At 39.1% G+C, this 15238-nt stretch overlaps 1 protein-coding gene across 3 annotated transcripts in view; it reads right to left on the bottom strand.

The window, feature by feature from the left end:
* The window catches only part of NCAM2 (neural cell adhesion molecule 2), a gene marked incomplete at its 3' end in the record, with an annotated part of 289423 nt that extends 275797 nt beyond the window's left edge, over positions 1-13626 (bottom strand). For all 3 annotated transcript variants that reach the window (XM_080360461.1, XM_080360459.1, XM_080360460.1), the window contains exon 1: positions 13359-13626. In XM_080360461.1, the coding sequence (XP_080216587.1) occupies positions 13359-13410 (52 nt within the window). In that variant the 5' untranslated portion in view covers positions 13411-13626. The remainder of the gene's footprint in view (positions 1-13358) is intronic.
* Positions 13627-15238: the final 1612 nt, after the last annotated feature.

Raw genomic sequence — 15238 nt, forward strand, 5'->3', positions numbered from 1 at the left:
TTGGTATTCAATATTGAGTGTTTAAAATAATGGTGCAACTTTTAAGGTACCACCCTGAAGACTCAGACTGAATCCAATTTATTGCTCTGTGTGATATCTCCTCTATTTACATCATATATGTACAGCTGTGAACTAAGCTATCCATGCCTATGACATCGGTGGCAGAAATGTTAATAATTATGATGCAGAGACACCTTAGCTTAAATCAACATGGTCATAGCCTATGGCAAATGAAACTATTTACTTGGAGTCAGAAGTCCTGTTGCTGACAGCAGTGGGCACTCTGTGCCATCAGGACAATGCTGTACCATTGAGATTTACTGGCTTAGGTTTTCTTTAACTTGAGAATCTTTGCATCGTCCTGCCTTTATCTTGTTGTGGGCATGTCAACACAATCTTTGGCAAGCAGATGCACGCTCTGAGTTGGCCAGATGCAACCTAATGGCAATTTGTGCATCTGTAATTACCACAACACAATGCTGATGTTAATAAGCCATAACAACAGTTTGTTCAAGCACTGTCACAGGAATGGCAGTTTCAGTTTTTGATTTGGAGCTAGTTTGTCTTCAGTTAACTGGGAACATGTACAAGGAGACTTTTTATCTGCCTAGAAGAGAACAAGTGGACTTACCTGCTAACTTAATTCCCCACTTTTCCAATGGATTAGTACATTTCATATTGAAAATTCCTCAACATGTTACTGATACTAGGTGGCATACATGTTTCAAAGACAAGTGTACAGAAGTAATTTTAGACCTTATTAATAATACTGAACAGATAATTATGGAAAACACATTATTTAATAGAGAACCTTTTACAAAAAAGAAAGTGGTCTTCACTTCTCAGATCTGCAGAAACTATTTCTAAAATTTAAAAAAATAGTCTCCATCCCCATTTAGCCTCCTTTAGCTTCTCTCTTCAGGCTAATAAAGATGCCATTTGTGTCAGTTATGATAATATATTTCATTATATGAATATCTATCCATCTGACATTAAAAGGACAGACAATGTACTTTCAAAGGTATAGGTACTATACCCTGATAACAAAAAATATGTATTACTTGTTGCTTGTAATTACCAGCAAATCATGTACTAGACTTTTCACTTGAACCAGCTCTTTTTATTGCCAGGCTGTAAACTGACCATCTGCATTACCAAATGTAAGAGGTTGGAATCAAAAGTTTTTTCCAAAAAATATTTACCTCCTTAACATGGTATTTCATAAATTTAGTTTAGATAATGCAGTTACCTTGCACAATGCAAGTGAATGGAAACAGATACAGAGTAGAAATTTTGCCAAATGGATGTAGGGCAAAGCTCAGCATTAACGAATCAGAAGGTTAACTGTTTCCGTTCTCATTTTACTCCTTGTAAGACAGCAGGACCTCAAAAGCACTTTTATAATGTGAAGACTAAAAAAAAGTTATCCAAAACAACTCTTTAAGAAGTTAGGAATTAAGCCTTACAAAGATACTTCACAAACAATTAAACTCAGGCTGATAATACAAATATTTGTTTTGTATAAAAGTGTTTACTGTGAAAAGTAGCTTTTGCTTCACTGTGCAATTTTTTCCTAATAACTGCTTAGAAAAGCTTATATTATCATTTTGCTGTTTTAATAATTCTTTGTCATAGAGATGTACAACTATTTTTAGGACTGAGTTTCATAAAAAAAACAACACTCAGGTAACTGAATTTTAAGATATTACTTTTTAAACTTATTTGATAATTCAAACAAAATACACTTGGAACATAAATATCTTTGCAAGTGTGGCTACAAATGGAAATATGAACAGCAGAGCTATTCTAATTTTTTATGAATCTCATGAACGCTCATGAGAATGCCCAGATTACCACTTGCCAACATTTTGAAAATCTCCTAATAGCCTATTTGCAAGAGAAATGATCAAGGTTTCCTAAAAGTCAACAGTAGGTAAAAGGAATAGAATTAGCTGTTAAGAGAAAATTATACCACACAGTGTGTCATGATTTCTACAAACACAGCTCCTAACAGTGTTCACTGTATCTCCAGGAAACAATCCAATTGACCCCTCTTCAGTCTTCCATGTTCTGGTGACAAATACCACAACTCGGCACTACACACGAAAGGCCTGTCATGCAGAAGATACCTCTAAGTAAGGCTTGTCTTCCAGTGTTGAGAATGAAACCTTACAGAGTCATTATGTGAAACTTTGTGTTCCTTGAAAACAAACCTCGACTACAAAACTAGAACTTTATTTTTTAGCAGCACCCTAAAAAAACAAACAAACAAACAAAACACATACAACACACACCAACGCAAAACCATAACATAACACAACACACCAATGAGCAAGGTGAGAAGCATCTCTTCTTTGAGGAAAACACATACGTTGAATAAATATCAGGTCTTCCTTCCTACTTGAGTTTCCTCTTTTTTTTTTTTTTTCCCCGCTCATTATAACACTGGTTTTCCTGAGCAAATTTTCACAAATGTGGTTACAAAATTAATTGTCATAGAACACAACTGCAGAAACAGGTTGTTCTACAGGTTGACAGAGATGTTACTTCACTAATACTTGCAGGTCACATGTAATAGATTCAGTGGGGTTACGAACAGAAAAAGGTTTTCTTCAGGTTTAACTCTTGTTGACTTGGGTATAAATAGAAACTATATAGAAACCTTTCAGGATCTTACTCAGTGGGCTTCGTAGCCTGGAAATAGTCAAACACTTTCTAGGTGCATTAAAGCAGGAATAGCATTCACTAATCACAATAAAAAACAAACAAACAAACAAACAAACCACCAAGATTTCTTTAAATAGCTTTTATAATATTTTCATTATAACAAAGTCTTTTTTTCTTTTAATTTTCATTCCACTCAATGGCTACAGTTGTTTTTCCTGGTTTAAAATGGGCACAGAACAGATATCAGGACTCCAACTAACAGCAAAAGCACTTTCCTCTTGAAAAGGAGTATTTCCTGCTTTTGTTTAGTTGTGGGTGGGTTTTTTTTTATTTTTGTTTGTTTGTTTTTTTTAATGAGATCAAGAATAGCTAAAAGTGTAAAATACACTATTCATAGGAAAGTATTTCTTTTTGTCAAAATTGCTACAGGAAACAATACTTTCTCCAACCAGATCTGCTCTGAAATATAGGAGATAAAGTGTTCATTCATGTACTTAGGATGGAAGGGGCGGGGGCGGGAGGGGAAAGGCTATTAGAGTGTGGAACAGAAAGAGCTGCACAGAATGAAGCATGTGATTCCTGCAGTTTTAGAACACACCTAGGAATATTTTGATTTATGCTGTTTGCAAGTGATACGGAAAAATTAATGTATAAAAATTAGTTTTAAAATTAGCAGCATGTAAGCAAATCATGCACTCAGAACTGAAACTCACTGCCATGACATTAAACAAACATCTGTAAATATATTTCTAAGAATGGTAAAATCAGAATAAACCTATCATGAGATTAGGAGAACTGTATATAAAACATTACCTATGCGAGAGTTCTCAAACCCAGCAATGCAAATTCTGTATGTACATAGGCTGTATAATCCAAAGACATTCACAGAAATGTAATGCAAAGGGACTGGGGAGGATTATTTCAACTAAATGCTGAAAGCTGTTGAAGCCAACGTGTGGAACAGGCAGAAATCCATTTAGCATCTGATCACTCAGACAGTACGCTTACAGACCTACAGGCATGAGCTGAATGCTGAACAACTAAGGAACAATTTTGACTAGTGTCACAAAGCCACAGAGGAAAACAAAAAAGTAAATCAGAACTCTCAAAACCACAAACAAATCTGAATGATGAATCTTTATACTGAATGGTAAGCTCCCCAACACTAGCTATGACCTGGGCTGCAGCAACTCACTGGAATGATTAATTGCACAAAGCTCAGCTTTCTCATATGTTCCCAGAGGGAAAAAAATGAAATCAGCAGCTTATAATACTTACATGTCTTGGCTTTTATTATTAAAAATACAGAGAGAAAAATATCCTTTTTGTCTCCCGTACTATCTTGAATAGAAGCCGGCACACCAGAACATCCCTTTACTTCTTAGTTGTTCTATGCTGTTGGATTAGCCCCACACATTTTCAGCACTACTTTATAAACATGCCTGCTACTTAAATATACCTAAAATTAGAGCTTGATTTTCTGTTATTTACTAAAACAAAATTCCCACATACTCACACAGGAGTTATATAACTCCTGAAAGCTTCAATCAGACCCTGAAAACTGCAATCAGTACAACCCCCAAAACAGTATTCTTGGCACACAAGTCTCCCATTCACTTCAGTGGGAGTTCCATGGCTGCAGGGTGTGCACAGCTTCTGACAGCAGAACTCATCTCACATAACATGATTTTCTTAAACTATACAGACTACAGATAGATGTAGCGTATTATATCATGGATAGTATTCATTGGAAAAACTCAGTATTTGTCTTTTTTCCTAATTCTAAAGTTAAGGTATCATTCACCAATGTAAAAAGCACAGAAGTACATTAACTATTGCATTATTTATTACTGATGGCAATGTCCAGTTGGGTATAATTCATCTTGAATTTCAAATCCCTGATTCAATATACAAAAATCAGAATTCAGGAACAAAAAAAACCAGAAAGCAACAAAAGCAAACCCTCTATTGTGAAATACAGATGTCCGATACAAAATCATTCAGGTGGTTAGCAAAAACCCAAATGTTTCAATGTTGTACAATTTTATCTTTGTAATTCTCTATAATTGTTAAATATACAAATAAAGCATTTAAGTCTGCATTTTCTAAGAACAGTTTTCTTCCACTTTCAAAGAGAAGTGAGCAACTGAGAAAAAAAAATGAGACATTAAAAAAAAAAAGTAAAAGAAGGTTTTGACACCCAAGCACCTGGGGTTTAAGTTTTCCCAGAACCAACTATAGAGAGTATATATATGTATATAAAATTTTTAAAATATATATATATATTTAAATATACAGACCACATCTACTAGTAACTCCAGCAGAATTTGCAACAGATACCAAAGATACTCTGGCAATTCTTACTGCACTAAGAATATTTGCCATGTAACAACTATTAATGGATGAAAAATTCTCAATTATATTTTTCAGAAAGTATGATACAGCAATTGGAAAATTATTTTTTTCCCTTACATCTTGAGAACTTTTATATGAAAAATGTCTCAGAAGCACACCATTCAAAAGGATCTCCCAGGACACTCTGGGGACCCATTAAATATAATCCTTTCATAAATTAATAAAGAACCATCTTAAGAACAGTCATACTTCTTCCTCCTCTCTCATAATGCTCCAGAGTCATTGCTTTTTTGGCCAAAAATTAATTTTCATCCTGAAGGGTTTTATTGTTTTGTTTTCTTTCAACGGGTTTATATCCATTTGATCATATATCAACCTTTCAAATACCTCTGTACTCTCTCGCTGTTCATCACTGGGAGTCATCTTCCTAGCAATCAAATCTCTCTCAGCATGCATATTACCAGATTAACTGCTTGAACACTTTTAGGCCCCACCCCCTTGCAAGGCAGAATTTGCAACACTGACTAGAGTGAAAGAGAGATACTTATGAACCAGGAGAGGTTTTTTAAATCAATCTGATGCAGAGCATCTTAAAATTGAAGTGGTCCATGTTACCATTTGTTAAATTAAGGTAACCATTATAAAAAGGCAAGGAAAATATAAAATACTTTACAAATTAGGAAAGAAACACCCAATAACACACAAAAAAAATGTAATTGAATGGCTGGAAAGTCCATTAACAGAACACGTAGTTTTGAGCTCATCACACAAGAGATGGGCAGCTTCTCTATGGTACATAGAGTTATGAGTGTCATGGAAGAGTTGAACAAGGAATTAATATTAATCTATTTCTTACGACACAACAACTACAGGACTGAACACTTTTTTTTCAGGCTTCTTTCAGCATTTTTCCCTTGTGCAAGTTGTTGACATAGTGTAGCAAGTAGATAAAGTATCAACAGGTTTAAGAACAAATTAATGCAACAAAGATCTGCAAAGATTGTTAAAGAAGATCACGTAAACATAACCTGACACATCCCAGAACGTTGTAGGGTGTACTGACAGAGGTATCATACTGTTCTTGTTCTTTACTTACTCTGTTTCTTTACAACTCTTGCCTTGAGTCTCTGTCAGATTCAAGGTCACTGGAGTACGTCAATCTTTGTTCTGATCAAGTAAGTGCATTAGTTTATGAGTATAAGGTGTTCAAGTACTTTACAAATAATGCTATGTTATGTTATTCCTGTTAACTGGTTTTCAGCACATTTAATACATCCCCCTTTCCTATCCCATCTTGCAAATGCAGGACAAAGGTCTATGAAGTTAATGGGTTTGCAATTGCTTGCATCTTGACTGAATATGGTGCAATGTGTTTCAGTAGCAAGAAAAGTGATGGCAATTATTTCATTTTTAAACTGAATTTGTAGTATGCCCCAAATGGCACCTCTTGGGCAAAGTGTGATGAAGACAGCAACTTATTGTATGAATTCCAAGTAGCAATTTCAGGTCATAGCCAAACAACTGGTATTTTTACTTAGTCTACAACAGCAATGTAAGTAATCAGTTTAATATTAGCTAACTGGAAAAGTAATTTTGAAAAGGAAGTTTTCATTTATACCCTAATAAGTTGTTCATATCCTACAGGTATGGTATGTATTACCTGGCATTTTTTGGAAATATTAAGTTATTCATCAACCTTTGTCTGCTGTTTAGCAATACTATTCAGGTAATTAGAACACTACATTAAAAACAAACAAAACACCACCACCACCACACACACACAGACAGAAAACCCACCACGCAGCTGTACTCTTCGTGTACTCTTCTGAAGTCACAAGAATAATTTAGGTGGGGGGAAAAAAACATAACTAATCAAAGAGAAAAAGAGCGACTTCTACACCTCTCTCTCCTTCATTTTTTCTGGAAAAGACCCACTACATCTTAAACATAATTCGACGTGTCAGTATTTTATGCTTTTTATGGAAAGTTATTCTTGAAGGAATTTACATAGTACTTGGATGAGAGAAAATTTATTTCAGTAATGATAGGCAGGACCAATTAAGAAGTTAACAAAGCCCCCATAGTACTTAATGTTGCTTCCCCAGTTAATCTGGCTGTTGTCCATCCACAAACTGGCTATTTCAGATAAGATTATACATAGATTATGGAAACTGGTGCCAAATGACAGCCTCGGTTAGTAGACCTCCACCCTTTCTGAAAATATCTCTTCAAACAGGTTTTTGAAAGACCTGATCTCTTCACCCTATTTGCAATGCTCCTTCTGTATTTTATTAAATAACTGGTTTTCTTCTTTTCTTAAAGGATCAGAAAGCAGGTAAAACATTTTAGAGGAGAGGGTATTGATTTGGTTTAGATTTTTAAAAGGGTAGTAGTACTTAAATAGGTAGAACCTGTGTACACTTCACATTCTACCTCCTTCCCAAATGAACTTCCTTGAGACAGTAAAATAATTGCTTTTTCAAGAACCAGTCCTGTTTGGTTCTCATACAAATGCAAATTTAAGTCAATGGAAATTCTCCTTTGATTAGAATCAATAGAGTTTGGCCACAATGCTCATAGTCATCTTCATATTTAGTAACTATGTTATAAATATCTCTTTCTGCAGTAGATTTTACTTCATATTTGTAATTCAAGACACTACTCCGTGTCATTAGAAAACCAGGCTTTGATCCATGGACACGAAGAGGGAAACTTTCTGTTAATCATAGTTTCCTAAATCATAACAGCAGCATAAATGGATAGTATTGTCCCATCTCACGTAGTTTCAAAAATTAAAGATGTTTAGCTCCTGCCATTTCAAGAGATGCTTTCACGTACTCCACTGCTCCAAAACACACTGAAGTCAGACTCCTCAGCATGGCAGCCTCTGGATTAGTTTAACCAACAGTGCTTCCATGGAGCTACTCAAATGCAGGTTATTCAAAGGCTTAGAGATCTTGTTAAACAAGGTTTTCTTAAAACTGAAGTTGTGTATGCACATATTTTTAAATTAACTTTCAAGTGGATTTCTTTTCCAGTATAAAAAGTTTTTAATATAATAACCTATCACCTCCTTGTTTGTTCTTTTTTATTCCTGTCTTTTATTCTTTTCATTCAATAAATTAAGAGGTAGATTCCGAGCTCACCTACAGCAAAGCAAATCAGAAAATGTCTTATCCAATTAATGATGACATCAGTCAAATGATAACTAATATAAAAAATAACCAAATAATAAAAATAAGAAACCTGCTACCTTTATTTTTGAAGATGCCCCATTTAAGATGTTATAACACAAGACATCTGAAGAATGCATCTTGCGATTTTAAATTAACTCTTTTAATTTTCCTAATATCTTTTAAGAATATCCAAATCCATATGAACATAGTACTATGTGAAACTGAGCTACAAAAGCTATAAAAATATTTTGTGAAAGGATGCAGAATTATGTTACTGAAGCTGGATATCCTCAGATTCTTGAAGTAACAGCACATAGTGCTCTGAATGCTATTTAATATTCAAAACTATTCTGAGTTTTAAACTAGTCACCAAAAATTGCATTACTCTAGTCAAATATCTAAACTAGAAAGCAGTTAAATAAATAAGGGGCCAGGGCTGGGCAGAGGAAGGTGGTGGCACATAATTACTAGGTCAGAATTAGGTCGTGATTAATTGATTAGGTCAAAACAAAAAGTGAAGATAGTAGATAACAATAGGCCTGGATCTAGTCTAAAAGACTCCAATGAGCCTTCAGATTTGAATAAATCAGGATGTCCTTAAGTTTGTTCTCACATCTCTCCCATTTCAAAATTTCAAGAGAAATCAAAAATAAAATTCAAATGACCTGTGACAAGTAAAACCTCAGCATATGCTTCAAGTATAGGCTTCATCAAGTATACTGTCCTTATTTAATTTTTTTTTTTTAAAGTGTGTGCTAAAAACAAAAACAAATGAACTAGTTGGTGTAAAATGTTTAAAATATGAATACCACTTATTATCCAGATTCTTTACTTAGAGAAGTCTATGTCCTCCTCTTTCAATAACGTGTTTTCAACTCATAGCCACAAATTACAGTGTGGTTAAAACACGTGTTTCCCAAAATGTCATATTAACTAGACCCAATTGTGCTGGATGTAACTGAGGCCTACCAGAGTAAATTGGAAGAAAATCAGTAAGTAAACATGAATCACTTGGGAAAGGTGCCTCAAAGAAAAGGTCATTGAAAGGGCAAGCAAATATAGTATTTGTTTTCAAAATACTTGTTGAAAAAGAAGGCCACGATACACAACTCACATGTAAATTGATTATAACACTCCAATATCATTCCCACAGATAAAAGTAATTAGTTATTTAAATCAACACATGAACTGTACTGTAGGATAAAAATACAAAGTCAAAATATTGCTATTCAACCTCTTAGAAAATACTTTAATGTTTTATCTCTATGACTTTATCGTTCATACATCTTATGTCTTAGACCCAGTGCAAATGATAAAAATATCTCTAACTCCATTTCTCAACCATCCAGTCTTAAGTCTTTTTTGTTTTGTTTTGTTTTTTTTAAAGGGTGAAAAGGAGAGGAGAAGGTTCTAGAGGCATTTTTTATATTAATGCAGTTGTACAAATCAACTGGCAGGAGAAAATAATGGTTAGCTCAAGTCTTAGGACATATTCAGATTTCGGTATACAACTACAATAAAATATTAGCTCTACTTAATCCAGTAGACACAGTCATTGATTAAAAAATCTCCAGATTTCATGGATTCCCTACACAAAAAGCAGAAAGAAGCCAGGTTATAGAAAGTGACTGCATTGTGGTGAATAAGACGCACATGCTGGAATCTCTTTTGGGAGATGTTCCTTATTAACAAATAGTCCCTTATAAGCACTTGTAAAGAGAAACTCTTCAGAGAAAAAAGAAAAAAAACACAACAAACAAACAAATAGAAACACAACAAAAAACCACAACAAACACAAGCACAAACTCCGTATCAAAGCAGTGAAAAGAGGTAACGGAAAGCACAATGACTGAACAGGTACTCACTCCTATGAATCTCCTGGATAAGCACAAAATAAGTTAAATTCTACAAGCAAAACATTTTCTACTGCAACGTAACAAAAATTTGCTAACCTAGAGAAATGTGTATTGTGCAGAGTGATAAAATAGGATTTTGCAATCTGGGAAGACGTCAATTTCATCTACTTTAAGTCAGTGTCCCCAGACACTGGTAAAACCAATGAAGCCTCCTCTTATAAGTATTGTATCACTACATATGTTAAAAAAGCAGGTTTACAGAGTGAAGTAGGCTATTTTATTGGTGTGGGGTATGGGGTGTGTGTTTTGTTTATTACAGCAAAGCTCATTAAATTTAGGCCTTTCACTCTGAATGAATTGTCTGGACAGCTTTGAAAGGTTAAGAAAAACAATCCTTTTGTTTTAGCATAATAACATCGCCAATTGAAAGTCCCTTGTGATGAAATTAGGAGAGGGAATATTTGGCCCTGGTAGATAATGATGACATTCATAAGCTCTTAACTTCAGGGGCTGGGGGAAGGGGTTGCTGTCTGCTACTTGTTTTCAAACTGCTCCAATTTTCTGAAATGGAATAAATACATCACAGTTCCCTCTCCCCAGTCTTAAACACCAGCACTTCCCAAAGAAAAAGCTCCAGTCATTCTTCATAAAATCTAATGCAGCTTTATTCCTCAACCTATGACTTTCAATATTTCTAAAGCAAATGATCCAAATCTAGTTACTGGGTGTTTTGTTTTGTTCCTTAACCATACACACCCTTCTCCACCTCTACTTTAACATCAAAAAACTCAACATCATCATTTAATCCTCTAGTAACACTGGATTTCTTAAAAAGCAAACAAACAAAAAAACCCCTTACAAACATCACAGCCTTCAGTTGATATAAGTGTTCCCCACCACTGCATTTCCAAAACAAGATGAATTCCAATCATTTTTTGAATAGCTCCTCAAATTATTTGAATCACTTCAAGAAATTCTGAAGATTACTTCAAGGGGGTGTCAAAAAATAAAAATGCACAACAAATCCCTCACCATGATAAAGTTCATTAAAATTAAAAAAAAAAAAAATCACTGTAGAATAAAAAAGTCACTGTAGAATTTTCCTCTCCCCTAGCAACATAAATGGGAATATTTTCCATATGCAGATGTTCTCCCACTCCCATTTACTATCTCCTGCTGTGGATTTAGGCTGCATGTTCCTGCTGTTTCCACAGCCAGCTCAAAAATCTTGCTCTTCCCCCGCCTATACAATTAACTCCATTTATTATTAAAAAAAAAAAAAAGTTTTTGTTTGTTTTCATTGAGACTAATAACAACTAACTATCAATGTTAGACTTATTCAGCTTTCCTCCTCTTCTTTCCATCTCCCCCTCATATCTATCTCCCTATAATTTTTACAACTTGGCTTAATAGCATCTAGGATTTCACTCCATTATTTATCTCCTGACATTCGTGATAGTAAGCTACCAAAACTATGTAATCCTCCCACGCTGCAGTAATCACGCTTCACAAAACAGCTTTCTACCATTCCTCCGTTAGAGGAATCACAGACCATATCTCGATAAACATCACACCTAGGCAGATCAATGCAAAGCCTGCAGGAAGCTTTCCCGTTCTCCTCCTCCTTTGCCATCCCAATGCTGGGTGTGCTGAAAAGCCTCCGTACTGTTTCCGAGTCGCCCGCTAACGGGGAGACCTCGAGGGGGTAAAAGCACAGAAGCATTTCTCTATAAACTGAGAGCATCTGGTGGCTCTTTGCTACTTATCACCGAGACAAATCGTCTGTCTAGGATAAGCTTTAGCGATAAATGCATTGAAGGAGACCTTCAGAGCTGCAGTCTTAATACCTCAAGGCATAACGTCGCGTTCCCCCGCTTTCTCCAGCGCAACAGATCTCGCTACCCCTCACAAGGCATCATGTAGCGTCTGCTGAGACATTCAGGCCCGGCGCTCTGGAGCGCGGCTGCCTGCACCCACCCGCACACCGGCGCAGCCCCTGGTGCCTGCAGCGGGAGCGGAGGGGGGCGGCGGGGAAGCGGGGCTAAGCCGCCCCCGTCCCGGTGCGGAGCAGCGCCCCAGCACCGGCGGCCGCCGTGGAGCTCTGCCGCCCCCTGCTGCAAGGTGGCGGCACCGGGGGCCCAGGGCCGGTCTCCGCCGCTCCCACGCCTCCACTGACACCCAGGTGATTTTTTTATTATTTTTTTTTTTCTCCTCTAAAACGTCGTTAGAAAGACACGGACCACGAGCCCCCGCCCACCCCTTCAGGTGCAGGGAATGCAGCGCTCTCAGGCGTCTGGTGGAGGGCATCCCACAGGCGGCTCCGCAGCCCGGTTCGGCCCCAAAGGAACGCCAGAAACTTGCCCCAACAGTTTGGAAACACCGGGACCATCTCTCACCGCGGGACACCCTCGCCGTCTTACACCGCGCACGAACGCGCTCCTGGAGACCCTTACCCTCCTCATCACCTAAAGTAGCACAAATCCTCAAGTAATCACACTGGTGACATCAATAAATAAATAAATAAATAAATAAATAATTCGACCCCAAGAAAACAAACCAAAAAACCCCACAGCCTCACCACAACCCCGAAGTCTGTATTTTACAAAGCGCTGGAGAGATGTATGCACATAAATACGCACAAGGCGAGCTGTGCCCAGAGGCGCAACCCCGTCTCCGCACACACCTGCCTCCGCGGCGTTATTTAATCTCAAAAAGTCTCCGCATCCGCGGCCGTGCCCCCCACCCCCTACGCCGCCACCCCCCCGAGCCGGGGGGCTCGGTGTCCCCGCAGAGCGAGAGGAGCAGTTTTCAGAATAGGAGAAACCCCGACAGGCAGAGACTTCAGGTCAGATTTCTCAGTGGCTCTACCGACAGCACTTATCTCTGATCCTAAAAATGAAGCCCACGTTGTCTTCCCCTCAAGCAGACGCATATTTTTTTTTTTTTTCTTTTTTTTCCCAACCGTATGATCTCCCTTCCGTATTTTTTTGCCCCCCCAAAAAGGCGAAACCCCGTGCAAAGCAGCTAAGTGCACTTAGCTCTTCTCAGTTTTTCCTCTTTTTTTGCCTCGTAAATGATACCTCTCCCCGCCTTGGGGACTTAAAAAATAAAATTTAAAAAAAAAAAAAAAGGGGTGGTGGGAGACCATGAAGCAAGTTTCAGGTCCTTTTTAATTTGGCTCCAGGGTGACACATTGTTTTATTTTTTTCTCCATTTCTTTTCCGGTCATATGTTAATCTGAACAAGTAGGCGACGCAGGTAAGAATAATAATTAAAAAAAAAAAAAAAGCAGCCCCGCTCCTACCTTGCCCGCTACTGAGGAGCAATCCGAGCAGGTAGAGAGGCAGGAGGCTCATGTTCAGGAGCTGGCGCCGGTGGACAGTTCCAAGTTAGAGGTGCTCGACCAGCCCAGGCAAACCCCACTGCCTCCCGCGCAGCTCCGCACCCGCGGAGCGCCGCTCGGCAAGTGCCTGCCAGCGCCTCCCCGTGCCGCACTATATCAGGGAGGCAGCGGCCGCCACGCAGGAGGCGGGCACACGGCGGTGCTGCGCGGATCCCTCCGCCCGACACGCACGGCCACACCACCGACAAACGGAGGGGCTGACAGATTCTTCCGCCGCTGTGAGAGGCGGCTGCAACCGGGAAGCTTCGCTCCCTCGTCGCCCGCCGGCTGCGCCCCCGGGGGGGGAGTGAGGCAACTTCGCCGCCTCGCCACCGAGGTCCCTCGGAGCCTGATCCTCCGCCGCCGCCTGAGGGGAGGCAGCCTAAGGGGAGAGGCGGCGACTTGACGGAGAAGCCTACCGGGCAGCCCCGGCCCCCCGGGCACAGAAAGCCGAGGGGGCCGGCGTGGCCCAGACACCCACCGCCCAGCAGTGCCCTGGCTCGCGGCGGCGGGCCCCCAACTGCTGCCCGCGAGGCTTCCGTTAGGGGGCGGCGGGCGCGTGCCGCCCGCTGCCGCGAGGCGCCCGTAGGCGGGAGCGGCCGCCCCGGGGCCCGGCCGGGCAGCGCAGCCGAAGGGCCGCGGGGGCTGCGCGGGGCCTGGCGGCTCCCCCGCGCCTTCCCAGTGCGGTAACGGGCTGCGGCGTCGCCGGGAAGCGTGGCCGCTGTGAGCCTCGCGTGCGGGTGCGCCTTGACTGGTCACGTTGGGTTTGTACCTGTTCGCTTGACTGTCTAGGAACTCGCTTTTTTTGACTTTTGTTATCAGTACAGAGGGAAAAAATACCTCTACTGTTCACGACCGCGGGAAATAAAACTGATAAAAAATAAATTGCCGGCCTTTTTGATGCCTCAGTGCTGTCTCACTGAGGATCTTCTTTTGTGTAGAAAAATCCCTCTCCTGAAGCAAAGAGGTGGGGTTTTGTCCAGCTTGACTTTGAAGAGGTTTTTTAGTTTTGTTTTTGTTTGTTTGTGGGGGTTTTTTTGTTGGTTGGTGGGTGGGTTTTTTGGTGTTTTTTGGTTTTTGGTTTTTTTTTTTTTTATTAAACTATGGTCTCCAAAGCAGCTTCTATAAATTTGTCACCATACCACTTCTATGACAGATGGAGGGAGAGAGAAGTGGATTTATATTAATGTGAAGCAGCACTGATAGTAGCTAATAAAAGATTAATCCAAATTACCACATCCCTAATAATTTTTCCAACCTTTTTTTTTTTTTAATCTTTTCAAGAGTATTTGGGTTTTGGGGAGGAGGAGAGAGACAAGTCTCTTTGCAGAAAACTAATACAAATGACACCATTAGTATCTTCAGCTTGATTGTTGCTGCACAGGAGTCTTATGAAATATAGGAGGAAGAGATTATATAGGCAGATCTTGCTGGGATCAGCAAAATATATGATAAAACTGAAAGTCTCTCCTCAGAAGGTGATGTTTTAGGACACCTGCAAACATGTAAAGAAAATGCTGGTAGAGAGAAGAGAGCTTTGTGCTGTTGGCTCATTGATCTACACCACATAAATCAGAACCTTACTACTTGACTATACACCATGTAGCCCTGCTCTTGGAACTAGAGATTTTTGTAACCTAGTATAAAAGGAATAGATTCATTTTCATGTATATTTAAGTGGGCATGGAACTGTTAATTCCTCATACAGTTTTGGAAAACCAAAACATGGCAGCTTCAGCAAAGTCTTCTAGGTGAGAACTGGATTTATATTTAGGAGCCAGTCTGTTCCTGAATGCTGAGAG

This window comes from Nesoenas mayeri, assembly GCF_963082525.1.
Source record: "Nesoenas mayeri genome assembly, chromosome: 1".
NCBI lineage: Eukaryota > Metazoa > Chordata > Aves > Columbiformes > Columbidae > Nesoenas > Nesoenas mayeri.